Source organism: Notamacropus eugenii, chromosome 1, assembly GCF_028372415.1.
Source record: "Notamacropus eugenii isolate mMacEug1 chromosome 1, mMacEug1.pri_v2, whole genome shotgun sequence".
In the NCBI taxonomy this organism is placed as follows: domain Eukaryota; kingdom Metazoa; phylum Chordata; class Mammalia; order Diprotodontia; family Macropodidae; genus Notamacropus; species Notamacropus eugenii.
In genome coordinates, this window is record NC_092872.1 from 200,733,085 (window position 1) to 200,750,180 (window position 17,096).

General features: G+C 38.9%; 1 protein-coding gene across 3 annotated transcripts in view; it reads left to right on the forward strand.

The window, feature by feature from the left end:
* The window catches only part of PLPP4 (phospholipid phosphatase 4), a 196,575-nt gene that overhangs the window by 49,134 nt on the left and 130,345 nt on the right, over nt 1-17,096 (forward strand). For all 3 annotated transcript variants that reach the window (XM_072624225.1, XM_072624234.1, XM_072624239.1), the window contains exon 2: nt 16,713-16,821. In XM_072624225.1, coding sequence (XP_072480326.1) covers nt 16,713-16,821 — 109 coding nt within the window. The remainder of the gene's footprint in view (nt 1-16,712; nt 16,822-17,096) is intronic.

Below are 17,096 nucleotides of genomic sequence, written 5' to 3' on the forward strand. Positions count from 1 at the left end.
ACATGTCCTGCCCTCATCCTCTGTTGCTGACTGCTTCCTATCCTCTCCTGTTTAGTTGAGCTTATCTTCCTGGAATTGGGATCTGTTCAGTTCCAGACTGGCTTCTATCCAGAGAGTGGAAACATCTATCCAAATGGAAACATCTTGGGATAGGAAGTTTTATTTAAATCAGAGACTTTTGGAGGAGTGGTTAGTTAATTTAGAGTGTTAGGGAGAAGAGAAATGGTAGGAAGATCATTTTTGTATAAGGCTGGTAGTTTCAGTATTTAGGCAGAGATAAGTAGGGTTGACCATGTGGCAAATTTGTGAAGTTGTGAATGTTTTCTTCCAGTGTGAGTCTTCCTCACCTATTTCCACTGCCAGTTTTAGACACACAATCCTCTGTGCTTACTTTTCCCTTCCTTCCCCTCTATCAATATCAGCTATCATTAAAGGGTCTGATTTCACCAATTTGCACTATAGTGTATAAGGCAAATTGTAGAATCATAGAACTTTATGATGAGGATGTACCTTAAAGGCTTCCTAATTCTACAGAGAGGGAGGTGATTGTCTTCTATTCTCTCCTGGCTGGACTGCATCTAGAATATTGCATTCAGTTTTGAATGCCATATTTTAGGAAGAATGTTGAAGAGTGAGTCAGTGTCCCAAAGAGGACAACCAAAATATTGAAAGACCTGGAAACCTTTCTATATAAGAATGGATCAAATGATACAGGAATGTTTAGTATTAAGTACATACTATGTGTCAGGCATGGTGCTAAGTGTAGGGATTCAAAGAAAGGGCAAAAGATAGTCTCAAGGAACTCATGGATCTAATTGGGGCAGACAACATGCAAACAATTATATACAAATGAGATACATACAAGACAAATTGGAGATGATTAGTAGAAGGAAGGTACTAGCATTAAACAGATTCAGGAAAAGCTTCCCATAGAAGGTGGAATTTGAAGGAAGTGTGGGAAGCCAGGAAGTGTAAGTGAGGAAGGAGAGCATTCCAAACAGGAGAGACAGATAGTGAAAACATTCAGATTGAGGAGCTAGAATGTCTTGTTTGAGGAACAGCAAGGAGGCTGGTGCTATTGGATCACAGAGTAAGTGGGGGAGACTAACGTAGAAGACTGGAAAGGTGGGCGGAGGGAAAGGGGGAAGCAGGTTACTAAGGGCTTTGAATGCCAAACATAAGACTTTATATTTTATCCTAGAGATAATAGGGTGTGTGTGTGTGTGTGTGTGTGTGTGTGTGTGTGTGTGTGTGTGTGTGTGTGTGTGTGTGTGTGTGTGTGTGTAATCTGGAGAAGATTTAGAAAGGAAATGATAGCTGTGGTCAAGTATTTAGAAGACTATCATGTGGAAGATGAATTAGCCTTCCTTTGAGTTCAGAAGTCTAGGGAGCAGTGGATAGAAATTGTAGAGAGGCAGTTTTAAGTTTTATACTACGAAAAACTTCCAGTTAGTGCTATGGGCTTCCTCAGGAGGTAGTGTTCTCCATTACTCGTTATGTTCAAGTAGAATCTGTATGGTTGCTTGTCAGTGAGGTTGTAGTGGGGATTCTTGAATACATATGGGCCTTGGAAGTCTCTTTCAACTCATAGATTCTCAAATAGTCTAATAAACCCATTTTAAAGATAAGGCAAATGAAGAGCCAAGAGGCTAAGGTTAAGGTCATACAGCTAACAGGTAGTGGAACCCAGGCTTGAACTTGAGGATTTTGATTCCAAGTCCTTTTCACTTTTACCTGCCCTTTCATAGGGGGACATTTCTTTTCATCCACTTTGATCATATCTCATTTTAAAAGAAATTTCAGGCCCCAATGAGCAAATGAGGAAGACTTTTTTGTGTCAGTGGGCTTTCATTGACATCCTTGAAATCATGCTACATGGGCAGCTAAGACCTGTTCTACCTAAGTAAAAAGCCTGGGGAGCTATTAGATGCCAAAATACCTAATCAATAGACTCATTCCAGTTCTCATCCCATTCCCTGGCCTAATAGAAAATGCACTACAGTATACTCATGCCAAGCACCGGAGAATTCCTGATTGTACCACTCACTGCATTTAATGCCCATTTGCAAATTTATTCTCTTGTGGGAGACAGACCAACTCACTGGAGAGGAAAAGTCAATAGAGCAATTAAAAAGCATGCTTTCCTTCTTAGTTTTCTCTTGATAACCCCTCTTTTCCATGTTGAGCTTTTTTTTCTCCTTCAAACTGAAAAACATTAATGATTTTCCCTAACCCGGAATCTCTTTGTTGGATTTATGTGTGGGTGGTGAATGGACAAATGGGACACCTTTGTGGGGGATGAGGCATAAAGGAGGCCCATCCCCCTCAACCCTATGCTCTGTATCTTCCCATCTGTTCCACTGTGCCCTCTGAAATCTCTGTTCCATATTTAACAAAGTTCTCTTCATTTTAAACCTTTTCCTCTCATGCTCCTTCTGTCTTCTTGTACTCACAGAGATATAGCTCCCCCTGCATGAGACTTCACCCCATCTTTTCCAGTATTGGATGTACCTCCTTTCATATTACTCCTTTTGCTCTTCTGATCGCTCCCAGAATTAAGGGGAGACCCTAGCTGATGACCACTTCCACTTACAGAGTATCATGCTACCATCACTCTGCAACCTCTCCTCCTTTGAGATTTACTCTGTCCAAATCTGACACTCAATCCAGATCCTGGCCATCATTATTTACTAGCCCCCAAGGCAGTCTCCCTCCTTTTTCAAGGAGTCCAGTTCCTCACTTTATATCTTCTGTAACCCAACTTCTGCACTTATACTAGAGACTTTAAAAGGCTCATTTATGTTCCCTCTAAGTCCCTAAATCTATTCAAGCCCCTTGACCTATTCCTACATCCTTGATCTTGCTATAATCTATATTGCCCACTTTCTTGATCAAGAATTCTGATCAAGTTATATCTAGTTACAATTTACTTACAATCTATTATCATTCCAACTTCCCTTATGCTTTACTCCGAACTTTATTCTTCATCCTTACCATGATCTCCAAACTCCTCAGCTTTCAGTACTTTCCCAGGTCATAACACCTGCTCTAGCTTTATTTTCTTCTCTTTCCAATCTCAACTCATTAGTTAGCTATATCTGATCCCTTATCTCATGGTCCATTGTCCTATTTTATCAAATTCCAAAGCTAGAATACTTTTTGCCATCTTCCCCCATCACTGTTATTTGTACTGCTAAATAAATCTGAGGGATGTCACACAATGATGTTGACTAATTGCTTTGCAAATTCATGTTACCTAATTTCAACTGGATCTTTGCAGTGTAGTGATCCTTTGCTTCAGAGGTGTCAAACACAAGCGCAGTATGTATGAAGATTAGAATGTAATTGGGAACTGTTTTAAAAATAAATATAAATACCATAAAACATAGATAATGTTAATGTGTGGTTTTCTAAGTTAATATACTGTCCACAGGGATTCAGATGTATGGTTTAGTTGCACTCTGTTCCTATTTGAGGATACCACTGTTTTATTCCTCCCTTACTGGTTTGCTCTCCTATTCATCACAGCTGCCATTCTAAACCCTGTCTTCCATACCACTCTTCCCCCTGCACACAGACATTAACCTAGGACCTCACCTCATGCTTTAATGAGAAAATTGGGGCTATTTGCAGAGTTTCCTCTTCTTTCCTTTCCCCCACCTTACACCCATTTGATCATCATCTGCTATATCTTTAATTGTAATGATGAGGTACCCTTCTCTCATCCCTTTCTGTTTCATTGATCAGATGGCCCCAGTATCATCACCCCTATAGTCTTCTATCACTTCCTTTCTACTACTTCTTTCCTTTTTATGTACAGAAACATCGGTCTCCTTTATTCATCTAAAATCCTTACTATATCCTACCATTCTCACTAACTGTCATCTTATGTCTCTCCTTCCTTTTTCAGTCATAATCTTTGAGAAAGCTGTCTGGACTCATTGTCTGTATTTCCTCTACCCTCAACTCTCTTCAAAACTCTGGAATTTGGCTTCTTATTCTATTACTCAGCTGAAGCTTTTCTCTCAACTGGTAAATCTAACAACTTTTTCTTTATCCTCATCTATCTTGACCTCCCTGTTGTATCTGGCACTGTTGGCCATCATCTTCTTTTGGATACTTTTTTTCTTGATGAATTTTCATGATGCTCTCTCTTGGTTCTTCTCCTACCTGTATGACTGCTTCTTCTTAGTCTTCTTTAATTATCATCTATGGTATGTCCCCTAACTGTGACTGTCCACTAAGGCTTTGTCTTGGTCCCTCTTCTCTTTTTTCCTTAAACTTTCTAACTTGATAACCTCATCATCTTGCATGAGTTCAGTTACTAGTTGTATACATGTGATTCTCAATCTCTGTCTCTGTCTCTCTGTCTCTCTCTGTCTCTGTCTCTCTGTCTCTGTCTCTCTCTGTCTCTCTGTCTGTCTCTGTCTCTGTCTCTCTCTGTCTCTCTCTCTCATCTCTCTCCTGAACTTAGGCCCATATCTTGAATTATCTATTAGACATTTCAAAATAGATGTCCTGTAGGCATGTCAACTTCAATACGTCCAAATCTAAACTATCTCCCTCCTGCACCCACCCTCAAACCCACCTCCCTTTTCGAACTTACCTATTTTTTGAGGGCACCACTATCTTTCCAATTACTCCTATTTACAATTTCCATATTATCCTTAACTCTTCATTCTTAATCATGTCAAATATGTATCAAATGTGTTGCTAAAATCTGACCATTTCTCTCTCCCTATTTCTCCCATATATTTCCTTCTGTCTACTCACAATGCCATTAACCTAGTTCATGTTTTAATGACCTCTTTCCTTACCTATTATAATAACCTCCTAATTGTCTCCCTACTTCATCTCTTCCCCACTCCAATCCATCCTTCATACAGCCACTAAAATAATTTTCCTAAAGATAAGGTCTGCTCATATCAACCCCTTGTACTTCCATGCACACAAACACACACATGATCATTAAATTCCAGTGTCTTCTTCTAGGATAATTTATAAACTCCCCTGTTTGGAATTTAAAACTTTTCAAACCAGATCCTAAACTACCTTTCTAAAATTATTACACATCACTTCTGGACATTTCCTCTATGGTTCAGCCATATTGCCCTATTTGCCATTTCTCAGATGTGGCATTCTTTTATTTTCATGCTTTGCATTGAAAGTCCTTCATACCTGGCACACTCTTCAGCCTCATTTTTATTATTTGTAATCTCTGTTTTCTTCTAAGAAAACTTTATCACTTTCTCTATCCTCCAAGAAAACTCTATCACCTTCTACATGAGACCTTTCTTAGTCTGCCCAGCTACCCCCATCATGTCTTCCATATCATGTTTACCTTTGATTTGCTTTGCATATATTTTTATATATACATATTATTCAGGAATTCAGTTGTGCTTGATTCTTTGTGACCCCATGGACCATAGCATTCCAGGCCCTTCTGTCCTCCACTGTCTCTTAAAGTCTGTTCAAGTTTATGTTTTTTGTTTCCACGACACCATCTATCCATCTCATCCTTTTGCCTTCAATCTTTCCCGACATCAGAATTGTTTCCAGTGAGTCCTATCTTCTCATTGTGTGACCAAGGTATTTCTAGTTCAACTTCAGTATCTGACCTTCCAGTGAATAACTTGAATTAATTTCTTTAAGTATTAACTGGTTTGATCTCTTTGCTATTCAAGGGATTCTCAAAAGTCTTCTTCAGCACCACAATTCAAAAGCATTAATTCTCTGGTGCTTGGCTTTCCTTATAGTTCAACTCTCACAGTCATGCAGCTTTCCTGGAAAAACCATAGCTTTGACTAATGGAACTTTGTTGACAAGATGACGTCTGTTTTTATTTTTTTTTATTAGTGTGTCATCCAGATTTGCCATAGCTTTCTGAGCAAGCATCTTTTAATTTCATGGCTGCAGTCGCCATTTGCAATGATCTTTGAGGCCAAGAATATAAAATCTAACACTGCTTCCATTTCTTTTCCCTCTCTTTGCCAGGAAGTGGTGAGACCAGTTGCCAAGATCTTAGGTTTTTCTTTTTTCATGTTAAGCTTCAAGCCAGTTTTGATGCTCTCCTCTTTCACTCTCATCTAGATGCTTCTTAATTCCTCTTCATTTTCTTCCATCAGAATGGTATCATCTGCATATCTAAGATTGTTGGTATTTTTTCTGGCAACTTTATTTCTAGCTTTTAATTGATCTAGCCTGCCATATTCTGCATATACGTTAAATAAACAAGGCGACAATATGCATCCTTGAGTCCTTTCTCAATCTTAAATCAATCAGTTGTTTCATATTTGATTCTAACTGCTGCTTCTTGACCTGTATACAGATTCCTTGGGAGACAAGTAAGGTGGTCCAGTTCTGCCATGCCTTTGAGGACAATACATTTTATTGTGATTCTCACAGTCTAAGGTTTAATATAGTCAGTGAAGCAGTAGATGCTTTTTGGAACACCTTTGCTTATATATACGTATACATGTTTACATTGTCTCCCCATTATATTCTAAAATATAGATTAAAAAGTCCCTGAAAGCAGGAACTATTTTGCTTTTGTTATTGTATCAAAATAGCTTAGGAGAGTGCATTCCATATAACAGACTCTCAAATACATACTGATTGATTAAAGAGAGATTATATGTCTAACTTTTTTTTAATTATTAAGGAAAATGTAAATGTACACACTATTCATAGTTTTAAAGAGATGGGAGAGACTTTAGATGCCATCTCTTCTACAAATGAGTAAACTGAGACCCAAGGAATAAATGATTTACTTAAAGACATAGTAGCTATTTAGTGACAGATCTGGGACCAGAAGTTCCTTCTCCAGACTTTTGGGACACACTGTTTCTCAGCATTGTCTGTGTGTGGGAAATGACTCGTTGGAGATAGGTAGGTCTATCTGCAAATGAACTGAGCAACCCTCCATTGTAGGAAATCATTAAAAACAATTCATAATTCTTAGAAATGATAATTCCTCTTGAAAGCATCTACTAGTGATGGGAATGAGTCCAGGATTTTTATTTTTGGATTCCTAGTTTAAAGAGGGGCAGTACCTTGATTCAGAGGTAGACAACATCTTCTGAGTCAGGAAAACCTGAGTTCAGGTCCAGAGCCTGAAATTTACTAACTCTGTGAAGTTGGGTCAGCCCCTCAGTTCCCCAATTAGTGTCTAAGACATAAGTTACAGAGAAGTTGTTGAGCTGCACTGTTAGAGGAAATTTCCTCACAGAGAGCTCCCTAAACCAATGAAATCCAAATCCTAGACCTAAAGAAAAAGAATAATTCAAAGTTCCTCATACACAATGAGTTTAATAAATACTTGTTGAATTTATGAAATAAAGAAAAATACAATGAACAGAGCTCTGAGTTTCAGAGGCAGAGGCACAGAGGCTGCTAGGTAGAGCAGCTAGAGTCAGGAAGATCTGAATTCCAATCCACCCTCAGATACCAACTGTGTGACCCTGGGCAAGTCATCTACCTACTGTCTGCCTCAGTTTCCACATCTGATAAATAAGGATAATACTAGCACCTACCTCCCAGAGTCTTGCAATGATAAAATGAAGTAATATTTGTAAAGTACTTAATCCAGTGTTTGGCACACAGCAGACACTTAATAAAAGCTTGTTGCCTTCTCTTTCCTACCTCTCCCTTTATGAGAAGGTACATTTGGATATTGGAAATTTTTTTTTAGTTGGAAAGTTTAGAAGGACAAGAGGTTTTGTGCCCTTCCAGGCAGGATTTTAGTTTTTTTTGTTTTTTAAACTTCAGATGACAATGGTTAGAAGACAGAGAAACAGTCTTCTTGGCTTTTCCAAATTTTTCGTTTTAGTTTATCATTTTCTGAACATCCACTCTGTGACAATCATGAAGCCAGGCCCTAAACAGTGGTCTGTGAACTTCTCTTTTTAAATATTTTGATAATTTTTATTTGGAAAGCCTTTGTAAAGCCATGCATTTTATTTTATGCACTTAAGAATATTATTCTGAGAAGGGGTCCAAAGATTTTACCAGGTTGCCACAGGGGTCCGTAACATAAAAAATTAAGAATCTCTGCCTTTGGCTGATAGAAAAATGAACAATGGTTTCTTCCCTCCAGGAACTTATAGTCCAATAGAGAAAACAAGAAAGAGTCACATATAACTACATAATAAAAACTAGAGTATGAAATTATACAAGACAGTTACAAATACAGTGCTATAGATATTGAGATAAGGCAGGGGAATTAAGGAAGACTATATTGAAAAAGTAGAATTTGAACTAGGCCCAGAAAGATGATCTGATTCTACCTGGGAGAGCTGGCAGAGTTGGCAGATACAGGGTAAAATACAGATGTGGTAAAGGAAGGAATACATTTGGAGTCCAAATGAGACAATATAGCTAAATCACTTGGAAAGCCTAAAAGTGTTATATAAATGTTAGCTAGTTAGCTAATTAGTTTTAATTTCTGAGGCACTCAAAAGATTTCTTTATAAGGCAATCCCCCATCATGGACCTTCTATAAGGACAGGAACGAGGTTTATTGGTCATTTAAAAAAATAACTAATTTTTTTTGGTTTTCAACATTCATTTCCATAAGATTTTGTGTTCTGAATTTTCTCCTCTTCCCCACCCTTCTCCCCAAGATGGCATACAGTGTGATATAGGCTCCACATATACATGCATACTAAACATATTGTCACGTTAGGCATGTTGTAAAGAAGGATTAGAAGCCATGGAAGAAACCATGAAGAGAGAGAGAGAGAGAGAGAGAGAGAGAGAGAGAGAGAGAGAGAGAGAGAGAGAGAGAGAGACAGAGAGAGACAGAGAGAGAGAGAGAGACAGAGAGAGAGAGACAGAGAGAGAGAGAGAGACAGAGAGAGAGGAGAGAGAGAGACAGAGAGAGAGAGAGAGAGAGAGAGAGACAGAGAGAGAGAGAGAGACAGAGAGAGAGAGAGACAGAGAGAGAGAGAGAGACAGAGAGAGAGAGAGACAGAGAGAGAGAGACAGAGAGAGAGAGATGCTTGGATCTGCATTCAGACTCCATAGTACTTTTCTGGATGAGGATAGCATTTTCCATCATGAATCTTTTGAAGTTTTCTTGATAATTGTTTAACAACTGAGAGGCAGCCTGGCATAGTCTGTAGAAAATTGGCCTTAAAACCAGAAATACTTGGGTTCAAGTCCCGGTTTTGACATATTCTAATCAACTTACCACTGTAAGTTACACATAAGCTAATAGATGTTAACTTGTACCTTCTAATTTTGGGTGTCTGTCCTCACAATGGACATGATCACCTAATTACTTGATGCCAAGCTGAAGAGAGAACACAGTTATCTTCATGGTTTTCTAGGAGAACCTAGAGGGAAATATCTCTATAGTCATCTTAGACTGAGATTTAGTTGCCCAAAGGAAATACTTAGAACCAAGAGACAGTCAAATTTTCTTGTTCTATAGTGAAATATTAATCTGCATCCTTTGCCTGACTAAAGGGAAGAAATAATTTTTCTGTTCTAGTCTTGCTTTCTATTTCTATGACCTTATATTCCCTTTCATTTTCCCTTCTCCTTTACTTTATTTCAATTATATTTTTAAGTGATTCTCTCCAGTTTAGAAACTTTCATTCATTTTGTTCAGTATGTTCCAACTTGTGTGAATATTTCAGATAAATAGATGAAAAGAGATATGAGAAGGAATTAGATATACATTGCTCTAGACGGAGATTTAAAATAGGAATGCGTTACATAAATTGTCATAACATCCTTCAGTTTGCACAACACATTTGCCGCCATTCCTCCTGCCCTCTGGGGAATTTAAACAGTGCCACATATGGCTTGTTGTTTATTATCAGAAGATTTCTGAGAGGTAAAGAGAGGACAGGTCATACACACACACACACACACACACACACACACACACACACACACACACACACACACACACACACACACACACACACACACCCTGAATATCAGTCTTATCCTCATAGGTAGCTACTGAAATATGATAGATTAGAGATTTGGCCTACATTTTTCTGTGTCAGCTTTGGGCTAAGAGCACTGCTCTATATTCTCCCCAGAGTGGTTTTATCCTGTTTGAATATGAAGAGGCTGAGACCCAGAGAGTTTAAGGTACCATGGCCAAGGTCATGCAGCAGCTGACAGATGGGAGCAAGTCTTAGAGCGAAAGGAAAAAATAAATAACTTTAGCTCATCTGGACAATTGCACTTTGGGTTTCAGAAAGCATTATTGTCAAAATGCCTCCTGGGGGAAAAAACACCTGCTTCCCATTGAAGTTAGCATGCACTATTAGGTGTGAGGCTTTTCATTTAGGAAGTATATATATATATATATATATGTATATATGTGTATATATACATATATACACATGCACATACATATATGTACATACATGCATGTATATACACACACACATACAGATACATATGTACTATATGTGTGTGTGTGTGTGTGCATATATATATATATACATATATATATATGCACACACACACATTTAAATATTTGCTCTTTAATTTTACCTTTCCAAAATTGTAGATAGAGAAATCCATTCTTTTTGGGGCCAAGATCCTATTACATTTTTAACAATTATTGAGGACCCCAAAAGATTTTTGTTTAGGTGACATATCAATTGATGTTTAACAACGGTCTCTCTGAAAAAAAAATTATCTAGGACATACTTTTAAGTTTTATTAGTATTAATATTTTTTTACCATCATTTTATTAAATCTAGACAAGCAACAAAGCAATAAGTCAAATCCTGACTTGTAACACCAATTTTCAAGATGTAAGTGCTCACACTAAAAATTTAACAATCAGCTCTTGTGAGCTTATTAGAGCTCATTCTAGTACATCACTGGATCTCTTGATGTGTTCAATAAGTAGCTCAGAATCTACTTAAAAAGATGATATGGGATCATAAGATTTTAGAATTTCAAGGAATCTTCAGTATTCAAAGCAATCATTTTACAAATGAGAAGATTGATACTCCAGAGAAATTAATAAGTCGTGAGTAACCTGCAGAGACCACCCAGGCAGAAATAGTGGACTCCAAACTAACCCAGCTTCTCTGACTCCAAAATCAGCGTAATTTTTCATTATCCCATACTGCCGTTTATGTTTATGATACAAGGTTGAAATGATAAAAGAGGGATGTAAAAATGAGTTTATAGGAGAAACTGTTTTCAAGTAATTCCCCCATTAAGTGGCCTTGTGAACACATATTTTTGAGTTATTGGTTCTGGTTCTTATGGTTTGCCCTCCCTTCCCTTTCCTTCCCTTCCCCTTTGTCCTCTCCCTTCTCCCCCCTTTTCCAACTCCTCCCTCCTTACCCAAATGTAAGCTGTTATTTATTGTTGCTATCTGAGTGTGCCTACCCATATAGGTCTGCTTTTCCTGCTTTTAATTTTTCAGCCACTCATCATCTCTCTGAATAACAAGGTTTCTTAAGATTGTGTGTAGAATAAGAGTCAATAGTCTCTGGATGACAGAGGAGAGGTTCTGTGAATAAAATGAGCAAGCACTAAAGTACATGGACTTTATGATATCTGTTTTGGCTACTTAGAAGCCTTCCTTTTGGGTTTTGACCATTATATATATTTGAGATAATTGGGTAAATATACCTCCAGATAAGTAAGATGTTTGGTTCACATGTTTGCATCCTTGTTGAGTAGTTGGTGAGGTCCAAAGCACTTAACAATACCTGTTAAATGAATCGATGCATTTGCATACAGATTTTAAACATTACAGCTCAGATTTATAGTCTCTATATTATCGTAATCCCTGTTTTGATTTTCCACAACAGAAGTGAAAGAAACACCCATCACATACCCAAAGGGCTCATCAAAGTCTGGTTTCCAAGGAACAAGTCTTTTTTTTTTCTCCTTGTGTTTTTTGTTCTTGGAAGTACTCCTGTCTTTGCTCAGCTAATGCTCTCTCTCAGGTTCTTTGAGAGTGCACCTGCCTCCCTGTCTGGATTCTCTGATGTAGAGATTGAATGGTGAACAGAGGCAGAAGGAGAGCGTCTATTTGTCTTGGAGTTTTTACTCCCAAAAGAGAAAACTAGCTTTGATTGATGGATCCTGGCTGCAGTTACACTGAGTTACTGGCCAAAGAAGTTTCACCACAAACAGATTTCAAAGGAACTACCTTGCCCATAAATAAAACTTACGAGAAAAACAGAGAATGTTGGTTCACCGTCATTGTAGCATTTTGCTGGGAAGAAACATGAGAGAAAGTCAGAAGGCTCTGTGGGAAGTGGAGGAAAGAGGCTAGGTTTGAGGCCAAGTGCTGGGAAAAGGATCATTTCAGTGAATTCTAATCACAAGTTTGCAAGGTGACCCCGGTGATCTCAAAGGGTCCTGTAAATTTCTCCAAAACATATATATATATACACACACACACACATATATGTATATATACCCACATATATATACACACATGTATGTGTGTATATATCCCAACAAAAATGTGTTTTAATTCATTTAATTAAATATATAACCTAAATAACCATATTTGTTGGTTGGGAGGGAGGGAGGGAGGAAGAGGGAAGTGGTGATATTATCAAAGAGGCAACGATGATATAAGAAAACTTCTTTGTTTTAGTTGTTGAGGCAATTGGGGTTAAGTGACTTGCCCAGGGTGACACAGCTAGTAAGTGTCTGAGGTCAGATTTCAACTCAGAAGATGAAACTTCCTGACTCCAGGCCTGGCACTTTACCCACTGTGCCACCTAACTGCCTCCTCCACCCTCTTTTTTTTTTTTTAAAGAAGACTTTAAGTCAGAATCCTTTCTTGGGAGAACTGAGATCCAAAGTTAAAAAGAATGGAAATGAAATGGGAAAGTACTGACCAGGGAATCCTGCTACCTGAACAGTGGTCCCAGCTAACTTGATAACTAAACTTAGGTAAACTTTTTGACCTTTTAGGGTATTAGTTTCCTTCTCTGTAAAATAAGGTGTCTATAAAATGAGGTAGATGACCTCTTAGATCTGTCCTAGTTCTGGCATTCTGTGATTGTCTGGTGTTGTCAGTGACTTATCCAAGGTCACACAATGAGGAAGGGATCCTGAAATGATGGGAGCCCTGCACTCCTGACTTGAAACCCAGATCTCCCACTGCAGAAATATGGCTCATTCTGGGAGAAAGATATTCTAGAGGTGCCTTTGGAGACCTCTGAAATTCTGGGATAGAAAGAGGAGGGGGCAGGATGAGGGTAGGGACTGTCAAGGCCCTGCAGTGTTGGGGGTGGTCTATAGATTGTCACCACTTAAGCTCTTTAAAGGTACAGAAGTATCAGAAGCAATCTTGAGGTACTTTTATATTAAATAATATGATTTCTGTGTGACAGAGAGAGAGTGAGAGAGAGAAAGAGAGAAGAGAGAGGGGAGGGAAAGAGAGGGGAGAGAGGGGGGAAGGGAGAGAGAGATGCTGAGGTCTCAGTTTGTACTAGATGGTAGGCAAAGGTAATGAATGAATGGTTTGGTGTGCTGATAATTCAGGGTCATACCATCCAAATGAGAAAGGACTTGACACTAGCCAGTTCTCAGCACCCATCACACATCTGAGTCAGTCTGGTCTTGCGCCTGTAAATGGATCAAGGAGTCAAAGCTCAGGTTGACCAGATGGCCCTTCCCCAAGTCTTCTGCTTGTCTTCTTCCTTCCAAGGAGGATTAGTGTTATCTTCACAGACCAGTTAGCTTCAGACTAAGGGCAGCTAGGTGGTGCAGTGGATAGAGCACCAGTGCAGGAGTCAGGAAGACCTGAGTTCAAATCTCACCTCAGACAGTTGACATTCACTAGTTGTGTGACCTTGGGCAAGTCACTTAACCCCAACTGCCTCATCCTGGGTCATCTCCAGTCATCCTGATGAGTATCTTGTCACTGGATTCAGATGGCTCTGGAGGAGAAGTGAGGCAGGTGACCTGCACAGCCCTCCCTCACTCAAAGTAAAGTCAAGTTCAAGTCATGTCATCATTTCTCTGATGGCATGGTCTTCTTTGGCAATGAAGGATGAACACACACACAACTTCAGACTAAGCTGGATGAAGGGTACTATGTGTTGAGGGTGAGTGTATGATGCCTAAATCCATCGGGTCCCTTTGTAGCAAAGCATGTTGGGACATTATTCTCTTTCTTTTTCCTTATATTCTTCTCTTTTTCCCCACTCTTTCCTTCTTCCTCCTCAGAGGACCTGGATTTTAAATCAAACTCATTCACTTATTACCTTGGTGACCTTGGCCAATCATGTGATTTTTCCACCCATAAAATGAGTGATTTGGACTAATCTCTATGGTTGCTTTCAACTGTAAGTCTGCGATACTGTAATCTCTTCCTCTCCTCATTCCTCGTGATTTGGTTAGCACAATCGTAGGAAGGTAAGGAAGAAAGCTCCAGAGTTTTAAATCCAGAAGTCACCCTCTAGTTTAAAAGATCTTACTCTTTCTCCTTATCTTTATATCTCCTTTGGATCCATCCTTAGCTTCCTCATACCTCCCCACCCCCATATATGGTGCATCATTACTTTCTTCAGAACACACAGATTGGCCTAAAGTTCTTTGTGGACTCCAAGTCTTCTTTGTGGCTTTCATTGGTGTCCACTTGGGTTTCCAGGTTGTGATTGAGTCAAACCAATGTGGTAGGCTCCAGGTGCTTAGCTGCTTGGGATTTGGGAAAAGTGTGGGAAAATGTAGTGTTCTTTAGAATGCGCCCAAACCTCCTGTGCAGATTTAGGGCTGTATCAACCAAATATGCTTTTCTTGCTTCATTATTTACAGATGTTCAGCTTAGTATAGCTAGAAGCCAGGAAATGTGTGCTTGGGGGCTAATCTGATCTGTGATCTTCAGTGAAATATGTCACCTCTGTTGGGTCTCTCTTCATCTGTAAAATGAGTCACATAATTTCAGATATTCCACTCAATCCTAAAATTCAATAGATACATATATACACACATGTACATATATGTATTCACACATGGGCAAATATATCTACATATAGACACATGTATATGTATGTACACATATATGTATATGTGTATACATATATGTATGTATTTATGCATGTATATATGTAATATGTGTATATGTCTACATACATACACTTATCAAAAATATCTATGGAACTTTTGAGAAAATAATGGAACTCTGGGTATGTCTCTCTTGTGTAATATTATATGTATACATATGTGTATGTATGTGTGCGTGTGTGTGTGTAAGGTAGCTAGATGGGACAGTGGATAGACTATTGGATCTGGAGTTGAAAAGACTCATCCTCCTGAGTTCAGTTCCAGTCTCAGACACTTGCTAGTTGTGTGACCCTGGGTAAGTCATTTAATCCTGTTTGCCTCAGTTTCTCATCAGTAAAATGAGCTAGAGAAGAGAATGGTAAATCATTCTAGTATCTTTGCCAAGAAAACCCCACATGAGGTCACAGACAGTTGGACATGACTGAAACAACTGAACAACAACAAATATATGTGTACATATGTATGTATGTGTATATGTATGTATATTACATATATGTATATGTGATACACATGGTTGTTGCCCTTTGTTTTCGAAGAGGACCAAAGTGACATCATCAGGATAAAGTGAAGTTTCAGTGTGTCTGACTGTAGTTGATCAGCCGAATATGAGCTTGGAATGCTCTACCACAGATTGGGCACAGATAATCCATACAAATTTTTGGGGTGGATACTCCAAATTTGTGCATGTTATGTTTACTTTGTGCTGTCTCAATTATGCTTTGCTCACAGAGCACAGCACCCTTTCTGATGTGGGCACGCCATGCTGAGCGGTCCTGTGCCAGTGTCTCCCATGTTGCACAGTCAAATCCAAAGTTCTTGAGAGTTTCTTTGTATCATTTCTTCTAAGCACAATGTGATCGCCTGCCCCATGTGAGTTCTCCATAAAATTGTCTTTTTGGCAAGTGTATCTTTTGTATTCGAATAACATGGCCAGTCCATCAGAATTGTGCTCTCTGAAGCATAGTTTGAATGCTTGGCAGTTCAGTTTGAGTAAGGACTTCAGTGTCTGGTACCTTATCATGCCAGGTGATCCTCAGAATCCTCCTAAAACAGTTCACATGTAAGCGATTCAGTTTCCTGGCATGTGAAGACTTCCTCTGGTGGAATGGGAGGATGAAAACAATTTGTTCCAATGGCCATGAAGGCTGCTGAAGCAGTCGATGTGCAGTGCTTAAAGTTTGGTTAGACACAAAAGACACCAAGGTGTCATCCACTGCAGCCTGAGCCATTGCCAGCTGTCTTGACTCTGTTATGATACATATACATACAGAGAGTCAGACAGACATACAGGACCCATTACTATTCCCTAAATCTCTATATCTGACTAGTTATTTTTTCATAAGAAGATGAAAAACAAAAGCCCAGAGGAAAATATTGAGGAGCTCAAGATCCCAGTAGCAGAGATGGGCTTAGAACTCAGGTCTCCTGAGTTTCAGACCACTGACTTTAATCTTACTTCCCTTTTCAAAATCAGTTGCTGCTTTAGATATATGAAAATCTGTTTCATTACTCTCTACTGTTCCACTAGTCAGATTGCCCTAGGGAGGAGGCAGGGACTAGGCTTTTTGGGCCATGTTCCCAAATAGTGACTGCTCAGTGACTGTCTGGAGCCAAACACCACCTCATTGAAGTGCTAGTAGGACATGATGTTGGACCAAGTCTCTTATGACTCTTTCTTTGTTTTCTTCCAGATTTACAGAGTTTTTGGACCCATTCCAGAGAGTCATCCAGCCAGAAGAGATCTGGCTCTATAAAAATCCATTGGTGCAATCAGACAACATACCAACACGCCTCATGTTTGTAAGTATTGGGTGATTTCATGGAACATTCGATAGCCCTCTAAATTCTAAATCAAATTGTATTTTTGTGTTTGTGTTTCTAACCTCTGCTAAAAAGACCTGAGAAAATTGGATAGGAATAAAAGCTTATCAACTCCATTTAATTATGATCATAGAATCCCAGAGTTGGAAGGGATCTAATAGCCCATTTAATTCAAAATTATTAGTGAGCTATTAGAGTAATGAAATGAATGGTAACTCTCAGTGCTTCAGGAGACAAGACAGCATGGCAGAGTG